The 18454-nt window shown below is 37.2% G+C and overlaps 3 protein-coding genes across 3 annotated transcripts; 1 reads left to right on the top strand and 2 right to left on the bottom strand.

Annotated features, from left to right (window-relative positions):
• Nucleotides 1-2905: 2905 nt before the first annotated feature.
• On the top strand, nt 2906-5344 carry HO173_001085 (uncharacterized protein; the record flags this gene model as incomplete). Its single annotated transcript, XM_037303031.1, has 5 exons — nt 2906-3070; nt 3133-4337; nt 4386-4513; nt 4644-4707; nt 4780-5344. The coding sequence occupies 5 exons, from the start codon at nt 2906-2908 to the stop codon at nt 5342-5344; spliced, it is 2127 nt and encodes a 708-aa protein (XP_037169678.1).
• Nucleotides 5345-5928: 584 nt separating this feature from the next.
• HO173_001084 (uncharacterized protein) lies at nt 5929-9627 on the bottom strand (the record flags this gene model as incomplete). Its single annotated transcript, XM_037303030.1, has 4 exons — nt 5929-6333; nt 6415-7403; nt 8105-8766; nt 9533-9627. 4 exons carry the CDS (start codon nt 9625-9627, stop codon nt 5929-5931), a joined length of 2151 nt encoding a protein of 716 aa, XP_037169677.1.
• A 2587-nt stretch (nt 9628-12214) lies between these two features.
• On the bottom strand, nt 12215-13088 carry HO173_001083 (uncharacterized protein; the record flags this gene model as incomplete). Its single annotated transcript, XM_037303029.1, has 3 exons — nt 12215-12391; nt 12442-12759; nt 12822-13088. The coding sequence occupies 3 exons, from the start codon at nt 13086-13088 to the stop codon at nt 12215-12217; spliced, it is 762 nt and encodes a 253-aa protein (XP_037169676.1).
• Between the last annotated feature and the right edge of the window lie 5366 nt (nt 13089-18454).

Genomic DNA, 18454 nt, shown 5'->3' with positions numbered 1-18454 from the left:
AGTGTTCTCCGCAGTGTTCTCCGCATTTGCCTGTTGTAATTCCTCCTCTTACTCCTTAATGTAGTGGGGATAACAGGCTAAATTGCAGTGGTGTTCTCCGTGAGATCTTGGAGAGCTGAGCCGTGTTCTTGGTGCTGGGGGCCCTGTTGCCGCTTGGTTTCTCCGCAGTATTCTCCGCATTCGCCTGCTGTATTGACTTCTCTTGTACTGGCTGAGTGGATTGGTGTGAGATTGTGGAGAGTAGGCCTGTTGTGTTACTGCTGCTGATGACTATCTCCGCAATGTTCTCCGCAGTGTTCTCCGCATTCGCCTGCTGTATTGACTTCTCTTGCACTGGCTGAGTAGATTGGTGTGAGACCGTGGAGAGTAGGCCTATTATGTCACTGCTGCTGATTACTATCTCCGCAATATTCTTTATAGTGTTCTCCGCATTCGCCTGTTGTAGATCCTCCTCTTATTTAACTGAGTGCGAGGGTATCGAGGGTAAATGTGTTTATATTGGTGGAATTGGTAGAATTGATAGAATAATGGAAGAAGAATAATTATATAAATAGGTGGAAGGATTATTATCCGATCCCGGACGCGTTTGATATGACTACAATATTTGAATATTAGTTTAATCCACCTATCGCTGGCTTAGGAGAAGTATATAGGGGAAGATATATTCGTTTAAACTCTTTTTGAGGGTCTTTTAATGCGTTTATGAGTAGTAGTAGATAGCTGTTAAACTGCGGCCTCGATTTCTAGTAGTAGCGGATTCGTTAAGGGGTGACCTGAGGGCGTTAGTAAGGGGTTCAAAAGATGGGCGGAAGGGATACGTGCCTTAGATACTTAGCAATATTTGGGCGAGGGGTATCGAGGGCGAATTTATTCATAATTGGTGGATTGATAGAATTATAGAAGAAGAATAATTATATAAATAGGTGAAAGGATTATTATTCGATTTCGAACGCGTCTGATATAACTATTATAACTATTATATTTGAATATTTATTTAATCTACTAATAATAGATTAAACTTTATTATTTTTATAGCGTTAGAAAGCGTATATTAAGCTCTATAATTTATTAAATTATAAAGAAATAATATTCGTAGAGAGCTAATTATTTCAGAGGATAAGACTTCTATATATAGATTTTTATAGATTTTTAATAATTACGAACGCTAATTTATTTACCCGCGGTATCTAATTAAAAAGCGTAGATCTAACGAATTTATAATTAGCTATATATATAAATTCAAGATTTTCTAGTTTAGCTCTATCTTATTCTTTTATATATACTAATAAAGCTAAGTATTTAATATACTTTCAAATTTCATAAATAGTATTATTATTCTTTATTTTAATAAGTATTAATACTCTATATAATAGCGACGTAGTATATATATACGAAGTATAAATATACGAAGTATATATATAATAGCGATATTAATAGAATATATAATAGTAATAATATTAAAGTATTAATTATAGCGTAGAGGAATAGAGAAAGAGTATAAAGACTTTTAATATATAAGTCTTATTTATATAATATAATAAATAGAAATCTTCTTATTATTCTCTATCTTAATTATCTTTTATTAATATATCTAATATTTAAAGTATTAATTATAATAATAAGACTTAAATTTAAATACTTATTAAGTTTTATTAATTATAAATAAAACGTTATACTATTTAAAAAGATATATTAAGAACTTATAAGAAAGTCGAAAGATAATAACTATATTATTAAAATTACGAGCTTATTTAAAAGAGGATTTAGAAGTAAATAAAGCGAATATCGAGATATATTATAAAGATAATACGTTTTAAAGATAATAACGAGTATAGAAAAGATTATAAGAAAGATAATATATAATTATACGACTTCGTTAAGCGAGCTAATAAGTATATATATAATTATATAAAGTATTATCGTTAAATAAATATAACTATATAGAAAGTATTAAGAATATTAAGAGTATTAAGTATTTTAGCGCTATTTAGAACTTTTAATATCGACTTTCATAAAGATAAGAAATTTAAATATCGTCTATTAAAAGTTTACTTATTAAATTTACTCGATAGTCTTAATTTAAAAAAAAATTTAAAATTTAATTTATAAATCTTTACTCGTATTCTATAAAAAGAATAAAGTTATAATTATAGTATTATAAAGCGTTTTATTTCTATACTTTAATTTATTATATCGTATTTTATTTTAAATCTTAATATTTTTTTAAGTATATTATCGCTAATAATAAGATTACGTTAAGTAAATAAAATTCGCTAAATCTTATTATATTTAATACTTTAATTAAGAAGACTTAGAATAAATTCTTTATATAACTTTATATCTCTTAAAAGTCGCTCTATAATTAATATTATAGAAATAAGATAGAAGATAAATTAGTTAATTATATATTATTACGAATATAATTAATAGTAATATAAGATTAATTAAGTATATAATTATTAATCATAATCGATATAGATAGAATATTTAAATTTAATAGAGTAGATTTAATAGGATAAAAAAAAAAATAAAAAAACGTTTTGTCAATATGGCACACCGTGGAGCGGGTGCTAAGACGCTAAAATTGTAGTCGGATAACTTATTTCTGGACGGCACGAGTACTTACAGTATTAGTACTACAATACGGTGTGTGAGCTTGCAGGCACGCCCGTAAGGTACTTCTCGGTCGCATGAGTAATTGTATCTGTTTCCTGCGGGACTGCGCTCCCTCAACAGTTTCATTTCGGTGTTTCTTTCTTGTCTTTATCATCTGATCCTTACATGCGATCCGGTTCAATTTGTACTCATTCTTGTGGGCCTGTCTCACAAGCATCCAAATTACGGATTATCGCAGTGTGCTGACCCTTTGAAGCTCCGAAGGTTGACCCATCCTCCAACGACCGCAATGCCAGAACCCACAACCTATGGCTTTCCGAGAACTTCTTTCGATCCTTCCACACTTCCTGATTTCGATACCGAATTCATTGACAAAGCTGATATCGATGAATTTGCAAAGGCCTTGAATGCGCCAGAGACGTCGCCTGTGGTAGCACTGAATGACTGGCGACCAGTGAGTTCAGTTCTCTTCTTGTTATAATGAAAACAAAATTAGAAATAAAACATAAACTTTAGGTGCACCAAAGAGTCAAGCGGAAAAGAGCTAGACCACGCAAAAAGCTTCGCAGAACTACAGACGAGACAAGAGAAGGCTTTGTTTACAGTATACTCAAATGGCCATTACTGCTGGTGGTGTCCGGCTGGATACTTTTCCTTACCTGCTCTTACCTCATTACACGCCTTTATATTTACGGCTACGAGCGCATGGTGACCTGGAGAGGTCAGCGGCAAAAGCTACGGCATAACCTCCGATCAAAGACCAAATATCAGGACTGGCGTATCGCAGCTCAGGAACTTGATGATCATCTGGGGAACGAGCAGTGGAAACAGACGGACGACTACGCATACTATGATCACACTACAGTCAACAAGGTGAAGGAACAGCTCAAGGTAGGTAGAACCCTGGCAAAATCCCAAGAACAGATAAAAGGTAAGTTGTCCAGGGAAGCTGTCGACAAGCTAAGGAGTCTTGTCGAGGCTTGCGTCAAGAACAACTTCGTGGGCGTGGAGAATTCGAGGCTCTATAGCGAGACGTACTATGGCACAAAAAGCCTGGCTCAGGAGTTCGTCGATGAGTTGCATTCTTCCCTGCAATATCTCCTTCAATCATCTCAGCTAAGTCAGTCTGAGAAATATTCGCTTGCAAAACATCTCCACACAAACTTTGGCCGTACAGCCTTCTGTCTTTCCGGGGGAGCGTCGTTTGCATGGTACCACTTCGGAGTGGCAAGGGCTCTTCTCGATGCCTCGTTGCTGCCGGATGTCATAACAGGAACTTCAGGCGGAGCTTTAGTTGCAGCATTACTCGCTACTCGGACAGATCGCGAGTTGCAGTCGCTGCTAGTTCCCGCTCTAGCGTATCATATCAATGCTTGCGAAGACACTTTTCTCACCTGGGCTCCTCGTTGGTGGCGCACTGGTGCGAGATTCGACTCTCTTGAGTGGGCTCGGCATTGCAGTTGGTGGGCACGAGGTAGCACTACCTTCCGGGAAGCTTATGAGCGTACTGGCCGCATCCTGAACGTGTCCTGCGTTCCTTCAGACCCATATTCGCCTACCATTCTTGCTAATTATCTCACGGCCCCGGACTGCGTTATATGGTCCGCTGTGCTCGCTTCTGCCGCGGTCCCAGGAATCCTCAACCCTGTTGTTTTGATGATGAAGAAACCTAATGGTACTTTGACACCCTATTCCTTCGGCCACAAATGGAAGGATGGAAGGTACGTAGCCCACATCGCTGTACACTCGCGTGGACTGACATCCTTTAGTCTTCGCACTGACATCCCTCTCAAAGCCCTAAATCTTCATTTTGGGGTCAATTTTTCCGTAGTCTCTCAGGTCAACCCGCACATAAACCTATTTTTCTTCTCCTCTAGAGGGGCGGTCGGCCGACCAGGTATGTACAATTGTGATAGTCTTTTCCCGAACGTTCAGCACAAAATTCCACTTATCCCCCAACAATATCGCACGACTCGAACCATTGGCCTAAAGAGAGCAGTACATGCTGACGTCGAAATCCTCTATAGTCACTCACCGGAGAGGGCGTGGCTGGCGAGGTGGTTATCTTGGTAGCGCCGTAGAGACATACCTGTACGTATTTCCGCAAGTATTCCCACCTATCCATTAAATATTTAAGATTGCTGACCACAAACTCTCTATTAGCAAGCTGGAGCTCCAAAAATTCATCAAGATTTCTAAACACCTTGAGCTTCTACCTCGGCCCCTGGGCCAGGATTGGTCAGGGATATGGTTACAGCAATTCAGTGGTACCATCACTATCTGGCCTAGAAGTCGAATTAGTGACTTCTGGTACATTCTATCGGATCCAACACCTGAGAGGCTGGCCAGGATGCTTCTAGTAGGCCAGCAATCTACTTTTCCGAAGCTTCTCTTCATTGAAAATCGTATAAAAATTGAAAGACTTATTGAGGAAGGTCTCTTACTCGGAGGCTCTGGTAAGGCGAATGGGGAAGGCATGGTTTTAAGAGATCGACAAAGTATGCACATGCATGGTCAGGCGGTGAGAAGCTCAGCAGAACCGTCGACCGAGGGTGAAGATGAGCGATCACATCGGGAAAAGGAAGACAGACGAGCCAGTGTGGTTGAAGAGCTGAAACGGCAGGGTAGCATCTTTCATGACGACTCTGAGATTGACGGGGAAGATACCGGCATGAGCGAGGATGAAACGGCGGTTGCGCTTGAAAATGGACATGACAAAGAGGAATAACCGTGCTAGAAGTGGTAAAGCACTAAAGCAACCTCCCTGTCGTTGATGCATAGCTTGCGCTGAGCAGGAAAGTACAAGTCGATCCCAGACTCAGTCAGTATACGTCTTTTCTCACAACCTAAGAGGTGTTGCGACCGTCACGCTTGGCTAGCGGCGCTATTTGCGCCACGCCAGTGAACCATGGTTATCTTTTGTGGCTGATTTCAAGAATCACAATGAAGCTCAACGCAATCACATTCTCTATCGTGTAATCTGGATTCTGTGAGGAGGGTATTCAATACTTTTGGTGTAGCTAAGAGGTGCTGCAATGTCCAGCATTGCAGCCTCGCAGGTATCTAGACAATTCAGAAGTTGGGTACACGCGGAAGAGCCAAAGAGCAAATCCAGCATCGCATTACCTTACATGTCTTGTTCCTTTCTTGATTTCCCTTTCCATAATCTGCCTTCATGACAGCCCTCTATCGTCGCTAATGATATGCTGCCATGATCCATCGCGAATGAAAATGAACCCGCTAAATGGACAATCGCTCCAAAACTCGTCATCCTGTATTGGTACACGCTGGCTCTCAACAGGCACACGGTTATCATGACATTAATTGCTGTATCTCCGATTCGTCCTGGATCCGAGGTCCTTTCTCTTCGTCTGTTGCGTTGTGCAGGGCCTCCGCCCTTTTGACCGTTTGAACATCGAGATCGGTGACGTAAGACTCGCCATCCCCAAAACGCATACGGACCTCAAAATCGTTGTCGAGCATCATGTCATCCTTCCAGAGGCGACGTGACCCATCATACACACACAAGACTCTTTTCTTCATCTTCATCTGATCTTTGGGGCAACCCCATGAGACAGGGTAGTGCTTTCTCCTTCTCCGCCCCTTTCCAACCAAGGGAACGCCTCCTTTAGAAGCTGTCATACCGCGACCTTTTCCGTTCGATGACATGCGGCCAGACTTTGTGATGGAGTTGCCACCCCCAGCGTGTCCGACACCCTGGGGATGTGCTGATTGTCAACATGAGTTGCCTCGTCGAGAGACGATTTCTCCTTTGCCTGAGCGAGTGCTCGACCTAACCAACCATGCCTGGTTATCTTCGCTAGACTCATCTTTGAAGTCATCGTCATTCTCGTCACCTTCCTCATCGTCGAAGGCTGTTGCATTGACGTTGAAGTTGGTTTCAGCGGAAATCATGTGGCGATCCATTGTGTCGCGGACTGCTTCATCGTTGGCTACATCACCGAGGTGCTGCTCGTTGATGGCCTCACTGGGTTCCTCCTGCTGCACCACGCGAAGAACACAATCGTCCAAATGCTCATAGAATTCTTGTGCGTTCTTGAACGTTGCGGAGCAGGTGGAACACTTGCCAGTCGCGTCAACAGCTTGCGTCGACATCTTCTTGTTCGTGGAAGAATTTGTACTCTTCTTGCGGCTGTTTGGTGGCGTCTGTTCTACGCCGTGAACAGAGGTAAGGTGGCGCTTGAAGACGTCTGCACGATTGAAGCTCTTCTCCGAGGCTGAGCCGGATCCTGGGCAGAACCCACAGACCATATTCCCTTTGTAATGGGTAAGGGTATGGCGATTCTTGTCATACTTGCGAGCGAACCCTTTTTGGTGATAAGTGCAAGTCGTGATTGGGCACTTCTCAGGTCTCTCTGATTGATGGGTAAGCATATGCGCTTTTAGATCCTTGAATGGTCTACCGCAGTCCGGATGCGGGCAGCGAGTCCTCTCTTTACCATCGTCGTCGAAACCATAGCCATTGGATCCTGGACTGTCCAAGGAATTTCGAGAAGGACTCGACGCGATCGAGAATCTGCGTGCGTCCAAGCCTTGCGGGTACGGCTGGTAAGAAGTGGTGTGGAGGTAGGGCGATGTAGTGCCACTTCGGAACCTGGCCGATCCTGGTCGATGCGAGTCTTGACTAGACGTCTCCGACGCAGCGGGCGACGGTGGCTGAAATATTTGCGATGGTAGATGATGGAACGCGTGAATAGCACTGGGGTAAGGTGCAGTAGTAGTGTTGTGAGTAGTAGGTGTGTCGAATTGTTGGATAAGTGAAGGATCTAAAAAAGACCAGAGAAATCAGTTCTAAGCGGCCAAGGTTAAAGCGGACGGAAAGAAGAGCGAATAAAAGGCACGATATTATTTTGAAATGAAGGAAAGGGAGACAGTAAGGAAAACCGACAAGATGACTCAAGCGGAGCAACAAATCTGCCACTACTTTGACCAAAGAAAGGACTTTGAGATTGACCATAACGAGCTTGACGCTGAGAAGTTGGAGGTGGTGTAGCCCGGTCGCAGGGATGACAACGCTCCGGAGACTGCTGCCGGCTTCGTGGTGTTCTCACATGATCCAAAGGGATGATTGGATGTCCGAGGAAGACGTGGTCCGCTGAACCATGCGGCGAGGTAGCACGAGATGGAAAGCGAGATGCGGCAGGCGCTGGCGTCAGAGGAGATGCGAACGAGCTATTTCTTTGAGTAGGCGAGGTGGTCCGATGCTTGCTTGTGAAAGATGTCGGCGAAGCTGCTGGGGACGCTGCGGAAACCGGTGAAATCAACTGCACGGATTTCCGGATTTTGCTGTTGGCTTCTTCGAGGATCGAGTCGATGGTAACGTCTTTGGCAACGGTGGTCGTGTCCAGTGCTAATGGCCGAGAAGAAAACGCGGGTACAAAATTTTGCGGCGCTAAACCAGAAAATACCGACGAAGCAAAAGGCTGACTGAGAGGAAACAACGGAGAAAAATTCTTTCCACACTCACCAACATAATTCGGAAACTTGCTATCTTCCAGCATCAAATCGGTTTCGAAGTTCGCTGGTGGGAATGAGTCTTGACTGAAAGTTTCGCTGCTTACGATCCCCGGTGCAATGCCCAGTCCATGAAGTGAATCAGACCATTTGTCTTCATATGGCAGAACATGCGTCGCGCTTGCATAAGGCGAGCCATCAGTTGATGAGGCTGTGCTTTGGGCGGAGGCACCCGAAGCAGATGACAATGTTGATGGCGGATGGTCGAAGGCTTGTGAGATTGAGGGCGAGGGAGACCCTGAAGGTGTTTGCCGGCGCAGAAGCCGTCCCATGTTGCCTTTGTGGGTCTCATACGGCACGTTTTGTGCTCCGAAGTAGGCCGACGGGGCAGAGGAGTAGGCGGAGACTGGTGGGTATGGCTCGTAGGATGTGCTGGCCTCGCCAGAGAAATCCCCGTACTGATGCATGTTGCTCACAGCGTTTGGCTGGTAATGCATATTTCTGAAGTTGTCGCCCAGCCTGGGATCCAGAGTGCCCATGTATGCTTGATCTCGGGGAAAAAGTACGAAATCGCTGGCGCCGCTATAGACCTTTGCCATTCCCCAAGCCAGCGGTCGAGACCTTAGGCGTAAGCTGTAGCAGGTAGTTGTATGCAAAGAATTACCGCTCAATGAGCTAGCGGCACGTGAGTATATTTGACGCAAAGATTTAGAGAAGAGCAATACCTGCACTAGAGTATATAGAATGGACTCGAGATGAAGGAGGGGAAGAGTTAAGCAACAGCGGGGGAATGTGATGAATACTCAATAAAGTATTAAGGTGATTACTGGAAGTGTATGAAAAGTTTTGAGAAAGGAAGTAAGACGACGATCAAGGCGCTGAAACGCGAGTGGGGGGACAAATGCTGATCAGCTCTCGGTAATATCGAGATGAAGAGGGAGGGTAGTAGGAGAAAAGATTATTTGGATGATGATGATGATGATGAGATGGATCAACAACATTCAGGCACGTTGGGGGCTGCCTTGTGCTTATAGACTGGGGGAGGGTGGTGGTTGCGCCGGCCATAACGAACCAACTGATGCGCAGCAGTGCAGTGCAGGGCAAGGTGACATTTTGGAAAAGAGAAAAAGGGCATTAGTGTGTTAGCTGCATATTCAGGAAGATGGTAGCTCAGGGAGCCAGCCTTACAGATGATTCCCGAGAAGAAGGGCATGGCAATTTGGGGGCAAAGCTCCGAAGCTAAACATTTCAATCAAGGCACGATATTACTCAGCGCCGGAGTCATCTTCTTAGAGGACAAGGAGCTATGTACGATGATGTATGAATAGCCACATGTGGTTCCTGAGAGCGTGTGTACAACGTGGGAGACTTGAAAGCCGAATTCGATCGCGAATTCGAAAAATAGACTTGCTTGCATAGATAGTCGACTGCGCAGGCTCACTCACCCTCGCGGTGAAATAATGGTGCCTGTTGATTGGGAAGAGGATGATGAGCGGCCGAGAAGCGGTGAAGTGGCAGAGGAGCCTTGCTTCGCATCGACTTTCTAACTTCTACTTAACAGAGGAAGATCAAGATAGCTTTTACCCTACCCGCATCGCTAGCTGCATCAAAAGTCAGAAGCCGAGATAGCGTTGGCAGGGCCTGGAAGAGAGGAAGTTAGGAAGAGAAGGCTGAGTCCCGAGTCGGGGGTCCCCTGTTCCGTTCGCTAAAGTGTTTTATTTTGGGATCTCCAATGGTGGAGGTCGAATTGGAACTAGAAAGCCTAGGTGCACTACTACTCTTTTATAATCAAAGTCATTGGCTTTCGGTGTACTCCGTAAACAATGGAAATCATTCATACAACTTCATACATGGTACCTAGTACCTTAGTAGCTCGGGCTTGACAGCAGAGTGGGATACAAGCAAAGCTATAGTTAATGTAGAAGTCAATGATCATCGTCACGTACTTTAGAGTAAAAAAATCATCCAATCATCCAACGTGTGATCCCGTCTAGAAGGGGGGCCCATTCTCAAAGCAGTAAAGCCTGGCGTCGACATATCGCAGTAAGCCTTTCGGGGCTGTGTTAGTCGCCGAAGGAGCAGTTTGGCAGCAAAGTTACCAAACAGACACCGCCATTCAAAAATTCGAAATCAAAATATATTCGGGCCAATCCTATCAAAGGACCAAGCCTCAATGTGGCCATGCGCATAGCTTCATGCGGTTCGTCCTGTAAAGATATGTCATCATCCTGCCTCCTTTCCGCCAAAGTCGACCTGCTAAACTAGGCGCCTCATGACAGCGACGGAAGGCGTAAGATGAAGCAATTTATTTGATGCCAACGACTCTGTCTTCGCGACCCCGCGCACCTTTGTTCTCCACTGTCTTTCTGCGCAAGTGCGCACACGGCTTAGGCAACCCATCAGCGATTGCAGGATTGACCATCAAGATGCTGGATTCCAACCCAGCACTTTCCTTGGATCGTAGAAAATTAGTAGGTAGGTACTTGAGAGTCATATGAGTAATCTCGGTTAGATAAGTGTCAAGATGGAGATGCGGTTGGCTTCGAAGGATTCATAACCCTGAAGGACTCGTGGTCCGTGGAAAGAGGAGGAGCTTCGCTGGAGCCCAAATGTTTCATCTCCACGTGCTGTGGACTCGTGGAAAGACGGTTGATCGACGCTATGCCTGTCGGATTGAGGCGGGAGTCCTCTTCCCCGGGTCCAATGGGTACCCAGTATCCACACATTACACGTCTCTAGGACTCTGATTTCCAAATAATGTCCTGCAGGATCCACAGGAAATACCCGTTGAAACGACATATGAGGCTGATCCTCAGGGTGTGGCACGCACGGTATCATCGTTGCCGCGTTTCATCCGCTAAAAAGTGGAACGGACTTCTGGACTGTGATTTGCTCAATCCTGTTTCTTGCTTCGTAAATCATCTTGGTGGAACGGTGGAACACACCCTACCTTTCGTACCTCCGGACCAAGACAGGAAGAGCCATCATTAGTGGAACGACGAAGTGTGTTCCCGCACTTCACACCATTCTCTCATTCCTTGATCAACGCCGCATCTAACAGTGTAACAGTGTGACACAACACAAAAAGGTACGAGCCGAGAACTTTTTGGGAATAATCAAGGATCTCTCTCGCGTGGTCGATTCACACTAAATGTGTAGGGCTAAGGTAGGTACCTCCGTATAGCCTTGCAGATTATACTTCTCTATGAACCGGAGCGACTAAGTGTATTTTTTTACCTTCTTACTGTCGTTGGTTGCAAATCAGTAACAATATGCTTCCTTCTGGGGCTGCCGTTCTATGTTTGCAGTTACGTTTGATGCTTTTATTCGTTGGGAACGTACAAGCTATTCTCATCATCCAGGGTGTCGGATGCAAAGTTCTATCATTAGCACCGGTCTGTCCGGCTACCCCTCATTTCTTGGAATCTTTATTCCATACTACCTACTTTCAATCCATTCGATATTCACTCTCCCTCTAGTTCCTTCTTCACTCTACCCCCACACTTTCGCAACGATCTTCGAGCTTGTCAGCGTACTCTACTTCCACTTTTAATTCCGATGCACCCGTGGCCCCGTCTATCCTTGACCAATGCATCGTACCCACGGCGGCGAGTCCGACCGCAACTGGCGGCACATGGTCGACAGATGTCAAAGAATCTAGAGGATATTTGGAGGCTTGACAACGTTTTGCTGGTACCTTATAACATTTCAGCTGCCGACATCGTGGGCCCAACGCTAAACATGATGTTCATGCGTCTGGAAGGTCCCTCCACTATTAAACACGCCTGGTCTCACTCAAATCAACGAGGCTGAAGGATTCGTCGAACATCACCTCACCTTTTTAGTTCGAGCCAAGCCAAGCTACTTGTCTGCATTCCAGGACACAGTCTGCGTTGCAGATCCAGGAAACCCCACTAGCACCAGGCAGCCATGGTCATAAAGCGAGCGAAGCGTGCTGTGTGTGTCTGTGCATCTGTACATTGACTATGTCAAACTGCGACTGATGAGACTCCTTCTGCTCTGAAGTCCATCTCTCCGCATCAAGTGTATGCGTTGGCAGCTGCTTAATGGATATCAATTTGACAGCAAACAGGGAGTGCGTGGACTCGAAACTATGACCATATCATAAGTTTGCCACTGGGCCTCGCCATCCCCAACCGCCAGGGACAGTATCGTCAAGCTGACGCATGCCTGATGCTTCGCATATCTTGATCACCACCTCCCGGACTGCTTTGACCTCTTCAACACTCGCACCGTGGTTTAAGCAGCCTTTTATGTGGCCTTTCAGTTGTGCTGGGACCTTATCTCTTAGTCAGTGAAAGAAGCGTGGAAAAATACTGGTCATTTCACATCTTGGGGTATCAGCCCTGCCACAAGAACAAAGCTTGTCTCACTAGCACTCAGAATGTTTGTGTTACTCAATATATATCCGTACATCAACCGAGCCGTGATGCCCAGATCTTCTGTCCCACTTCTGTCCATCTGAGACATAACACGCTTGGAGACCTTTCCGTAAACCTTGTCGAAGAACTTTTGCCCTCGGTGTAAGACTGCTGACTGAGGAACATCGTATAGATCCGAAGGTCTAGCAGTAGGAGAGTAGCCCAGTGGTTCATCGAGAAGTGACGGTGGAGTTGCGGATTTCAAGGAGAACAGAGCGTTGATTGCCTTTGTAGACGGTGTGATTAGCATCTAGCCCAAGAGACTGAAAACATCGTGCGACGTGATACTTTTGGTAATCCACCTATTGGGGCAGCCTTCACCAATGCCTCCCTCATCTTCCGCACAATTTCCAACTGCTCATCATGTCCTGGCTTAGTGTCACAACTACCTGGCCCTTTTTCGATGGCGTGCTTGAAAACAGTAGCAATTTCATTAGGCAAGTTCAATACCGACAATGTGACGCCGGTCAAAAAATACCATGCATGACGTGGGAGATGCGGTTGTCCTCGAATTGAAGCAAGCAGCGCTGGCGTTATGACAGAGACTGGTGGCATGACTTGAATTGAATGTCAAAGCTATCTTGAATCACCAAGCCATTGAGGAAGAAAGTTATTCAATTCTAGGCTCGTGTAAGTCAATCCCATCCAATCAAGTACCTACCTATGTGACCGTGATGTTTTGACACAAAGTAGAGTAGATCGGCATTTATTCCGAAGTGACTTTATTCCTAGAGCTCTACTCGTCATATCTACTCCTATATACGCTCTATTAAATAAGAGTAGATAAGCTTAAGATATATATTTATAATATACAAGTTTAGGCCTATAAATTAAATTCATAGAGTTAGATTTTTCTAAGTTAGATCGAATTTTAATTCTAATTCTAAATATAAATCGAACTCTAATCGCTGATTATATATTTTTAATCTACTTTTATTATTATAAAATTAATAAAGAAGATAAAAGCTCTAACTCTAATTTAAATTAAACTCTACTTACTTTTTATATAATATTTAATTTACTTCTATTAATAAATCGCTAACTAATTATATTCTTATTTAAAAAAAAATCTACTTAATAATCTTATTTTTAATATATCTTATTAATCGAGTAATTTATTTTCTTAATAATCGAGTAAGTTATTTTCTTAATAAATTATCTAAGATTATAATTAATAAATTAATCTTATTAATAATTTAACTTAGAATTATATATAATTAATTATAAATAAAGATTTTAAGATATAAATATAAATCGATTTATTATAATTTTAAAATTAGAATTTATTAATCGTTATATTAAAGATTAACTAAATTAAAAATTAAATATATTAAAAGAGAGTATATAAATTATTCGAATTAGACGAAGTTAGAGAAATATATAATATTATTTATTATTTATTATAAGTAAAGATTTATAAATTAAATTTATATATTTTTTTAATTAGAGCTATTAAGTAAATAGATTAATAATCTTTAATAAGCGAACTTTAATAAGCGATATTTAAATTCCTTACGCTTTAATAATTATAAGATTAAATTTAAGAATTTTTTTTCTTTAAAAGCCTATATTTTATTCTATAATTAAAAAAAAATCTTAAAATTTTAATAGAAAATAAAAAAGTTATTTTAAAATTAAATAAAATATATCTTTTTTTAAATTAAGACTATTCGGCTATCGAGTAATCTTTAATAAACGAATTTTAATAAGCGATATTTAAACTTTCTATACTTTAATAATTTATTATAAGATTAAATTTAGAAATTCTTCTTTTATTTAAAAATTCATTTTTTATTCTATACTTTAAAAAGAAAAAAAAATTTAATAGAAAATAAAAAAGTTATTTTATATATTAATAACGTAAATTTTTTTTTTAATAAGAGAGTTTAAGAGAGTTAGCGAGCTAATTTAATCGATTTAATTAAAGAGTATAATAACTTTAAATTTATAATTAACTATATATATAAATTTAAATTAATTTAAATTAATTTTATTTTATTCTTTTATATATTATAAGTAAAGACTTATAAATTAAATTTATAGAGTTAAATTTTTCTAAGTTAAATCGAATTTTAGCTCTAGCTCTAAGTTAAATCGAACTCTAATCGCTTACTATACGTTTTTAATCTACTTTTACTATTATAAAATTAATTTAATCTATATAATATATATATATATAAAGAGAGACGCGCTAAGGTCTAATGAAAAAGATATATTAAATATAAAGAATTAATTTATAATAATTATTTATAAAAAATAGAGAAAGATTATATTCTTATAGTAAGAAGTATCGAAATATTAAAAAGAAATAAAGATAACGTATTAATTAGTGGTGTAAATTCTATAATATCTTCTATCGTAGTAAAATTTTTCGAATAATAAAATAGTTATAGATATTAAACGATTTTAATTCGTTTAAATATATATTATTCGATATTTCTTCTATAAAGATTTAATTAGCTATAATTATTATAGTAGATTCTTCTCTTATAACGTTATTATAGTAATATACTATATTAATATAATAAGAATAATAGATTAAGTTATAATAATATTCTTCGCTTACTAAGTAATAATTTAATATAAAATTATAGTAATATAGCATTGCGGAAGCCTTTTATAGAAGTCTCTAGTAAAGTCGTTTCTACTAGATCTAAGAGGCTTAAAGAGTCTAGACTAAATATATATTAGCGTCTTCGAGCTTTCTCTACTAAAGCAGATTTCTAGATAGTAAAAATATATCTTCTTTTTATATTATAACTTAATTTATAATAATATAATAATAATACTCTAATTACTTATAAGTATTAATAGTTTATACTTATAAGTATATCTAGTATTTTATTAATACTAATACTAATATTTATTTAAATCTCTTTCTTTAAATAACGCTTTCTCTAGATTAATTTAAATTATATTATTATTAATAGCTATATTAAGCTAGCTTCTATTACTTTTTTAAATATTATAATTACTATTATATTAGCTTTCGAAAATATCTTATCTACTCTTTATTTTATTAATAATCTTATATATATTATATATTAAATTTAAGTATTTATAAAAGATATTAATTAAATTTAAGAGATTTCTTATAAAATAGTAATTACTATCTATTATATTATAATTATTTATATATATTTAAAGTTAATAATTATAAGATCTAAGTAAATATTAAAAAAGCTCTTTTCTATATATTAAAAGATAGATTTCTTATTACTTCGATATTCTATTAAAGCCTTTAACGATTATATAATAAATCTTAGAGCTACGCTAGCTATCTAATATTTCTTTAAATATTATAAGCCTTTCTTAATAGATAATATATTAATATTATTACGATCTATTTCTCTACTTATTAAGCTAATTACGCGAGTAAGATTTACTATTATATTAATAGACGAAGCTATCTATAATCGACTAATTAGACCTTAGCTATCTACTATCATAATATAAGAATTTATAAAAATATAGCTCGCTAAGCTATAGGCGATAATAGTAGAATTTTATATTATATTAAATCTATTTAAATCTTTAAAAGATTTAGAGTTATTAAATAAATTAGAATTAATTAAAAATAGCGATAATAATAGTAATAGAGCTAATCGATTTAATCTAGATAATATTAATTATTTTAATTTATTCTATAAGAGTAAGTCTATTAATATTATCTCGATAATAGAATACTCTAATAAGAGTATCTTCTTTCAAGATATATATGTTTTTATTAATTAAGTTAAGAATATAGTACGAGCTAAGGGTAACGTGCTACTACGATAGAACCTTTAAATCTATCTAAGAGAAATTATATTTACTTAATTTACTACTAAACTAACTAAGAATAATAAACGCTTAATTATTTATAATATAAATAAGTAATATTATCTACTACTAGTACGTTAATAATTATTATATTCTTAAGATATAATAATTCTATTATAAGAAAAGTATTTGATATAAAATATCGCTTATTATTAAAAGCTATAAAAGTATACTTAAACGATTATAAGAGTAGTTTAAAACGCGGATATAAATATAATAAAGAATTATATACTACTTATCTAGAATAGATTAAATATAAAATTCTAGCGAGATATTTTAGAGTTAGAAGCTATTACTAATTATAATTAATTCTTAAAATTACTTAATAAGTAAAAGTATTAATAGTAGAAGTATATTAGTCGCTATTAAACTTTATATTTTTAATAGTAATAATAAAGAAGAATAGATTCTTATAGATATTTATCTCGATAACTCTAATTTTAGTATTAATCTTAATCTTAAGCTTATTAGAATAATTAATAGTACTTATACTCGTAAAAGTCTTTTATATATGGGAATGCTTATTAAAGTAATTAACGTCTCTTAATCTATTAAAGCTATTAAAGTAATTAGTAATATTTATAAATATATTAAAATACTTAAGAAGACGTCTATATCTCGCTATTAGCGTCGCTAATAAGATTATAAATTATAGTGCCTTTAATAGTAGAAGAAAATATATTAGATTTAAGATTATTTAATTATTAATCGCTTTATTTAAATAGCGATAACTATTAAAATTAAAATTAAAATAAATTTTAATTACGTCTATAGCGAGTGTATTAAATAGCGATTAAGAAAGATAATAAGAATAAATTAGATTTATTATAAGACTACGAAATTAGCTAAGATACTTATATTAGCTATACTTTATATTAATCTAAAGTATTTAAAGTAATATCGATAAAAAAAATTAAGAGTTATTATAATTATAAAATATATAATAACTTCGCTTATAATAGTTATAAAGATCTTATTAAAGGTTATTTCTTAAAGATAATATCTATTATAGATTATTAATATAAGTATTACTAATATAAAATTATCTCTTATAATAAGCTTTTTAATTATTTTTAAAAAGAGTATTAAAAAAAGTCTTTTATAAGTATTACTTCTTTTATAAATACTAGTAAGAACCTTATTATAGATATCTTAATCTTTAAATCTAAAAAGTCTATTATAGAATCTTTTATTATTCTATTAATATCTAAATCTATATTAGAAATTAAATATATCTTTTAAAATTATTACTATATTATTATTTATATTAATTAAAAGCTAATAAATAAAAAGAAGAAGTCTTATATTAATATTAATTATATTATAACTATAGCTAATTAGACTTTTATTTCTATTTCTATCGAAGTTAAAAAGATAATTACTAAGATCTTAATTCGAGGTCTAAGATCTAAGATCTATTATTCTAACGAGTATACGATTCTTATCTTCTATATAGAAAACGTACTTTTAGATAATATATATATCTTTATTTAGATTACTCGAGAGATCTACGTTATTAATAACTTTAAAGCTAGTATATTAATTAAAATTAATATTCTTATATTAGAACGAATAAGTATTAACTTTACTACTTAATCTATTAAGATAGATAATTATCGAAATATAACTATACTTATAAATTTATATATTCGCTCTAAATCTATTAAGCGAATTATAAAGTTATTATCTTATATAATTCTATCTTCTTATATTACGATATAAGTATTAGTAGCTTATACTAGCGAGCTATCGATAGATAAAGACTTACTCTTCGAATTCTAATACTTAATACTATTAGACTATATCGAAGAAGTCTATATCTATATAGTAGATATATCTTTCTAGGCTATTTAAGTAAGAAATAATATTAATCTATTTATTATTATTCTCTATAAGATATAACTAGATATACTAGGCGAATATAAATAAAATAAATACTTTTCTATCGAAGTATACTATACTAATCTCGCTACTATCGAATAGAGAAATTAGAAGACTAAGTTAATACGCGATATTATTATAATAGTAACTACTATAATAGTAGTAGTAGTACTCGACCTTTAGACTAGTCTGCGAAAGCTTATTACGAATACCTTATT

The sequence above is a fragment of the Letharia columbiana genome, assembly GCF_014066305.1.
Source record: "Letharia columbiana isolate WasteWater2 chromosome Unknown Sc0000002_s0, whole genome shotgun sequence".
NCBI classification, from domain to species: Eukaryota; Fungi; Ascomycota; class Lecanoromycetes; order Lecanorales; family Parmeliaceae; genus Letharia; species Letharia columbiana.
The sequence above is the reverse complement of the archived record's forward strand: the minus strand, read 5'-3'. Positions and strand labels throughout refer to the sequence as shown.